Below are 6,733 nucleotides of genomic sequence, written 5' to 3'. Positions count from 1 at the left end.
ACATGTTTCCCTTTGGTTGGAGAAGCTCATAAAATCAAATCAACCATTTTTCTAGCAAAGAAATGCTTTCTGTAGAACTTCGGAGACTCCAAAAAATTGTTTGGAGACTCCGCAAAAAATTTACGGAACCTCCGCAGTTACTGTTTATCAGACTTTTCCTTTTCTGCTGATAGCTTGTAAAATTCATAATTAATTCATATGAACTCTAAAAATTATGAAACTAGTTGCATTAGCTTCATATGAGTATGAACTACTGTTAAAAATGTTGGAACTCATTAAATGATTTGTGAAAATTAATTAGTTAAATAAATGTGTTTCAATTAATGAAATCACAGTTAATTGATATAATGTCCTAAAATTGTGAAACCACTTGGACAATTCATGTTATGATCAGTGCCATCTAGGGAAAATGTTTTCATGAATTATAAAGCATAGTTTTATAGCATTTCATCTTATACATATTGTGGCATGCATCGTTGCACTTCATTCACGTCATTGCACACGTTCCTGTTTAGTGAATGAAGAACCAGCGCGTGACCCAGCAATGGCTAAAGGCAATGCTGATCTACCGAAATTCTGCAAGTGTTGCGCGGGTAGCATTAGATGGTCACCTAAGCAGCAAGTCAAGCATCTAAGCATATTTGTCCCAGTACTTTGGATCATATGTGTCTAATGTGATAAATTACACTTTATGTATGTTAAGCATGAGTTCGAGTTGATGTCAGGTTTATGATGGGTAGAACCTATATTGGTGTACTAATTCTCCTGTCTTGACTAATTGTTGATCTGTATCCTTGTAGCTTGGGTTTAATATGGTGTTGTCTAACTTAAAATGTTACTCATGGTGCTTAGCAAGTGCATATGTCCTCGGTAGAAGTCGAGCGGTGAAGTATTTCATCGTTCACGAGCATAGGCTTTAATTACTTGCACAATGATCATAATGATGGGTTGTTGGTGTTGGTTGGATGAGTGGTGAGGATGAGATGAGATGTGGGCGGTGTTAGGGGTGTTTGTCTTGCCCGGATGTGGAGTTCCCTTGGGTAGGTCGAGAGAGGAACCCGGATACGGTAGACCGCTTGCATCATTTAAGCACCGATCATTGTTGCAGTTGGCATTACTACTTTCCGTGCATACTACATGTCGCATATGGGAACGATAAGCTGATTTCCTTTGTAGCTGTGCTTTTTGGCATGCGGGTCGATGGTGTCAGGCATGAGGCCGGTTGGGGTATCCAGTTTGCTTTGGAATAGTTCTGGATTACCCCCGTACATATCGGTGCATGTTCAAATGGTCGGGGCTTATTGGAAAAGGTTGATATGAGTACCCCGTTGTATGGACCTGCTTAGTCATGCAATCCCTGCAGGGTGTGAAAGCATTTGTTCAAATGGTCGGATATGAAGTTTACTTAACTATGTGGCCTTTTCTTGCTAACATCCAACTGCATAATCCCTGGAGTTGGGCTATTTATAAGTGCCCCTTTATGGATTAAGTCTTGCGAGAATCTTCGTACTCACGCTGCTATTTCATGTCCAACCAGCGAGGAGTAGTTGGTTTTTGGCTACTTCACGCCTGTCGAGGGTGGTGGTGGGCATGAGTAGTGCATCCTACTCTGTTGGCGTGCTTTTGTGATGGAGCCTAAGGGCATGAGTAGCGCATCCTCCTTTTTTTGTATAGTTTTAGTCTTCCGCTGCTTAGTTTCTTTTGTTGGTTAGGAGTTGAGTTGGTCTTAGTCTTATCCTAGCTCTCTTTTGTTGTAAAGTGTAATAACTTGTTGCATGCTTAAGAACTTGTAATATAATGTTAATTTTTCGCTCTTTCTTCAGCTTTGTTGTGCTGTATATGTTGGAAAGGTATGTGTTATGATCTTGGGAATAAAATACGTGCCAGGACTACCAGGATGATATTCTGGTTAATCATCGAGGTTGTGATTATGAATAATGATCCTCATGGTGATTAATTAGAATATTATCTGGATGGTTTCTTATAGCATGGTATCAAAGCTTGGTTTAATAAAGTAGCCTAAAAATATTTAAGACGTAGGTTAGCAAGTGTGTCAAACCCACTAAAGCAACCTACTAAATTTTGTTTTATGCCTCCTCATGATTATTATGTATGAACTTGAGTGATGCACTTGAATTGTTTGTTTATGCATTGTGTGGTTTTCTCATTGTGATGCATTTGTTAATTATGTTGCATCAACGCATCCAGATAGCGGCAAGTATTGGGGGCTCAACTGGTGCGAGGTAGGGGTTTGGTGTGTTTCGTACGGCAATGATATAAAAAATGAATACGTTAGCAATAACGTATGAACATCCACTATATTGTGGTAGTTATGGTCGTCTACCTATGTGACGATTACACGAGGAGTCCTGTAAGACGATGGTATGGGAAGTGAATACATGGGCAACCACGTATGAAACATCACTTGTGCGGTGAGTTGCATAAGAACCATTCACACGAATACTTATTCTCTTCGTGCGAAAGGTGATGTACGTGTTTGTGATGATTGTTTGGGGAGAGATGCATTCGAAAAAAAACGTGAAGATAAGGATCAAGCATGCTTCCATGTTTCATTGTTCATTTCACACCATATTTTTTAGCATGCATTTTCCCTTGTCAAGATCTAATCTGAATTTTTACCCAAACTGTGGATTCTCAGCAAAAGTATGCGGACACTCCGCATTTTTGCGGACAATCCAAAGATTTTTGCGGATACTCCGCATTTTTGCGGACATTTTGGAGATTTTTGCGGACTCTCCGCACATTTGAACGTGCACTTTTCGTTGATGTGTGATGCCTTAGTGTGCATCACTTGCAATTGATATTCGGCTAACGCTAGTATGCAATGTCGGGATTTGACCTTTCGTACTTGGTTAGGTAATCAGAAAGCTCGGATCTCCTCGAGGCATCGAATCGTGGAAAGCTCAAAGTACTTGGTTGGGTACTCGGAGAGCTCGGATCTACGATCGGGTCGAGGAAAGCTCGAAGTACTCGGTTAAGTACTCAAGGAGCTCGGATCTCGAATTTAGACTTCGGAAGATATAGAAGAAAAGAAAAGGCTAAGCTGTTGCAGCCTCGGAAATTTGTGTGTTCTTGTGTTCTCTCGTCATGTTCCAGCGAATTGTCGAGTTTCGGTTGACGGATCGTCGTCAGGTTGTTCGTGTGATCGGTCGCTCACCTGGTCGGACAGGGTGATCGAACACGTACTCGCGTGGTCGCTGGCGGATCGCGTGGTCGTGCACGTGCTGGTCGGAAGCTGCTCGAGTGCAGCACATCTTGTTGGTCGCGTGATCTCCTCATGGGAGCTGGTCGTGTGGTCCTGGTGGTCGGGGAAACCCAACAGTAAGGAATTGCATAACATCACTCAATGAAAAAGCAAATATGCATTATTGTACATCAGCATAAACTAGGAAAATTTCAGTAGTTTTATCTTGCTAGCACAATTTTACATGCAAGCCTGAATCGGATAACACTGTTGATAATAGCAACTTGTGATGATACGATAGCTGTTCGAGTTGATTGAAGCTTGGGATTGGTGTGATCATTGGTGATTTCCAGCTTGCCTGTGACTGTGAATCTCATCCAGCATCACAACAAGAGACGCGATGAACACATAGTCAACGTGAGGGAATACGGTAACACTGAACGTGTCCTTTCCGAGCAGTACATTGGAGACAGTATACTTACGCTTCATCTGCAGCACCAAATGGGGAAACACATTAACTAAATATTTATAAACCTCACAATATGCATATTTGCTTAGAAGCGGAACAAATTTTTTTACTCACTTGAGCAATCATGGTATCCGAGTTGCCTAGATAGAAGGCGCAAGATTTCTCGGAGTAGCTACCCTTGATCATAAAATCACAGACCTGCTCTGTGGTGTTCCGAGCCATGAAGATAGCCATCTTTGTCTTCAGTTGGAAGATTGAAGTTCTCTTCGCAGAGAAGAGCAAATCGCTTGCTTTCGTGCTATCCCCTCTGAACACTTCCCATCGGTCGTGCATACTAAATACCTGATAATGTACCTAGTTAGTTGATTTTGAATTGGCATACTCACTTTACTTACTATGCTGATATAGCTGATATTCTTTGTCGAGAATGGCAGGATGATTTGATGTGTAAAATGGGTGGAAATTGGATGAGTTGGTTACTGAGTTTTTCTTTTAAACCTGCAAACAAAATATAACCCTGCTTTAAAAAAAATAAAAATAAATGCTTAACCTGTTTGTTGTAGTTCCAATTAATATGAACAGCTGAAACAGGGTGCTGCGGTCATAAAGCTTAGACATCAGGATCCTTTTATCATCCCAACAAAACCTTACACCATATTTCAGTCATGCATGTTTCAAATTGTTTGAGTGCAGCTTTCCACCATTGTTATGTGATGCCTACATTTAGGCCACTAGATTCCGACCGAAAGAGTGCGCAGATACTACAATAGTCATATTGATTCAAGCTCACAAGAACATAGCGAAAATCAGTTGCGGAACCAACCCACAGTCTATAGCCCAAATATTGAATTCTTGAGTATTGTAGTTCACAGAGATTAGTCTTCAGGTGCCCTACCAAGCCACGAAATTGAGAGTTAGGTTCAAGTGAAACTGATTTCATGACCAAGTTACCGTCCTCCCCCAAGAAATTTGACCATCCTGAGATACAGTTTGCCACTTTGACCCTAATTAAAATTAACAGTTTTTAAAAAAAACACAGAATAGATCAAGACTGGCATCTCAATTTTTTTGCCTGAATCCCTTTTTTTTCTTTCAAGAGCCACCAATTGATCCTTCCGAACTGCGATCAAGTCCAGAAATGAATGAACGAAAGAAAGAAAGAAATCGACCGACGATCCATGTGTTACCTTCTCCTGCATGGTGAGGATGGGCTGGCCGGCGGCGTCGAGTATGACCCGGCGGTTGGGCACGCTGAAGAAGACGCCCTTGACCTGCAGCACGACGGCGCCATTGGCGTCGGTGACAGTGAAGTCGCCGCCGGTGAAACTTAAGGCCTTCTTGGTCACCGTCAGCGGCACCATGTACGGCATGCACAACTGCGGACTCACCACTGCAACCGGCGCCCGGGGTTCTCCGTGTGTGGCCGCCATCGGGGTCGCCGCTCACCTTTGCCGCCGGTGAAGCAGCGCTCGCTTGATCGATCGGTTGATCCGATCCGGGACGCAGCGTTCTTGGCGACCTCGGAGCTTCCGGGTGCAGTAGTCGCTGACTTGGTTCCTGGTCGCTGACAAAGAGAAAGAGATACCTTACAGTGGCAACACAGTTCATGATATACCGAACCCATGTGCTATGAAAACTCAACTTTTCCAACTTCTGGTCGTTGACATGGGAAATTTCCGCAGCGTTCAAGCGCAGACGGCAAGTTGCGCTTGATATTTCCGACGCGCACATCTCCCTGGCTGTCCTGGTCTGGACCCAGCTAATTGGCGCGCGCGCGACGCAAGCACCGCGCCTACGAATTCAGACAGCGGGTCTTTTTGCCGTTTTGGGTAACCGTGTGCTTCCTTGCCGTCCCATTGCTGGAAACCAGGTGCTGACCAGGTAATCTCCTTCACAACGGGAAATTTTGAACTAAAACATGGACTGAAAAAATTAAAACAAAATTTGCCACAAAATTTACCAAGAAATTTGACAAATTTTTTTCGCCCAAGCTTTTTATGCAATACAAAAGGATGGAAACTCCTTTAGGCTTCGTTCGCAACCTCGAGATCGGCCGGGATCGCACCCTAATCCTGGCCATCCAGGGAACAAGACCCACACCAGGTAAAAACTCCTTCGTGATAGATTGGTAAAGCGTGGAACGGAGCAACCCGACCAAAATCCTATCGTTCTAAGGAAAAAAATTGTCTGCTACGCCAACAAGGAAGCAGTTGGCGCGAAGGTTAGTTCTGGACCGGAGCGTCTAGTTGGGCCAAGGCGAGAGCTTCTAAGCCCAATTCGCGTGCATTGAGAAATACTCATGAGACGAGAAAGGAGGGTCCACCATGTTCGGTGCCGGTGGATTGGAGATGAAGCTTGGGGTGTAGATGATAAGACATGTGTGTTTTTTTCCTATTTTTCTTCTTCTTAGGTTGCTGTTTTGTAATATGTCTATGCTAATCTTGATCTAATAAAAGTCACCCCCTTCTCTAAAAAAAAGAGAGGAGAGAGGAGGGTAAGAAAAATATAATTGAACTCTGCCTACTTTTCTAATCCAATTCCTCCCCTCTTCCTTCACTGCTTCTTTCTCCTCTCCGACTGATTCTTCCAATCCTCGATCCCTTGCTCTGCTTTGTACCCAAATTCTGATCCGGAACCCTCACAAAAATCTCCTCTCCAGGACGGGACAAAAAGTAGCTCGCGTTGTTGCTCTCACGTCGCTCACCATGCTGGTTCGGCGGCTCCTGCGGCGAGCACTGATCCTTCTGCTTCTGTATCTGCATTTCATCGCTAGTTTCTTTCTCTACAAGGAGAAATTCTTAGTTATTGTTAGCTAAATGGCAATGTTTTTTGTTTGATTCAGGTACTACAAGGGTGCATATAACAAGAAAACAAGCTATTCCTGTCAAATGATGCAGTCATAAGAAAATTCTTTAGAACTGAACACCTGGCAGGCTTTAGACTTGTATCTTTTGACAATGTCTTGAGTCAGAAACGCAGTGCAGAACTTACATTTATCTAGTCTATATCTATATCTTCTATACTCCTATAAAATGCACTAATTATGATAGATTCGATCG

General features: G+C 43.0%; 1 protein-coding gene across 1 annotated transcript; it reads right to left on the bottom strand.

The window, feature by feature from the left end:
- Positions 1-3,368: 3,368 nt before the first annotated feature.
- On the bottom strand, positions 3,369-5,374 carry LOC133893242 (protein LURP-one-related 15-like). Its single transcript, XM_062334218.1, has 3 exons — positions 4,862-5,374; positions 3,789-4,016; positions 3,369-3,694 (listed from the first exon to the last, which is right to left on the bottom strand). Exons 1-3 carry the CDS (start codon positions 5,102-5,104, stop codon positions 3,542-3,544), a joined length of 624 nt encoding a protein of 207 aa, XP_062190202.1. The 5' UTR covers positions 5,105-5,374; the 3' UTR covers positions 3,369-3,541.
- Between the last annotated feature and the right edge of the window lie 1,359 nt (positions 5,375-6,733).

The sequence above is a fragment of the Phragmites australis genome, chromosome 15 (assembly GCF_958298935.1).
Source record: "Phragmites australis chromosome 15, lpPhrAust1.1, whole genome shotgun sequence".
Lineage (NCBI taxonomy): Eukaryota > Viridiplantae > Streptophyta > Magnoliopsida > Poales > Poaceae > Phragmites > Phragmites australis.
The sequence above is the reverse complement of the archived record's forward strand: the minus strand, read 5'-3'. Positions and strand labels throughout refer to the sequence as shown.

What these genes read in the sequence shown, in the direction of transcription:
- LOC133893242 (XM_062334218.1), bottom strand. Translation starts at nt 5,104, where the DNA reads ATGGCGGCCACACACGGAGAACCCCGGGCGCCGGTTGCAGTGGTGAGT. An exon ending in TCCTCACCATGCAGGAGAAG is followed by an intron (nt 4,017 to 4,861) that starts GTAACACATGGA and finishes GTACATTATCAG; the next exon opens with GTATTTAGTATGCACGACCG. An exon ending in CGGATACCATGATTGCTCAA is followed by an intron (nt 3,695 to 3,788) that starts GTGAGTAAAAAA and finishes TTGGTGCTGCAG; the next exon opens with ATGAAGCGTAAGTATACTGT.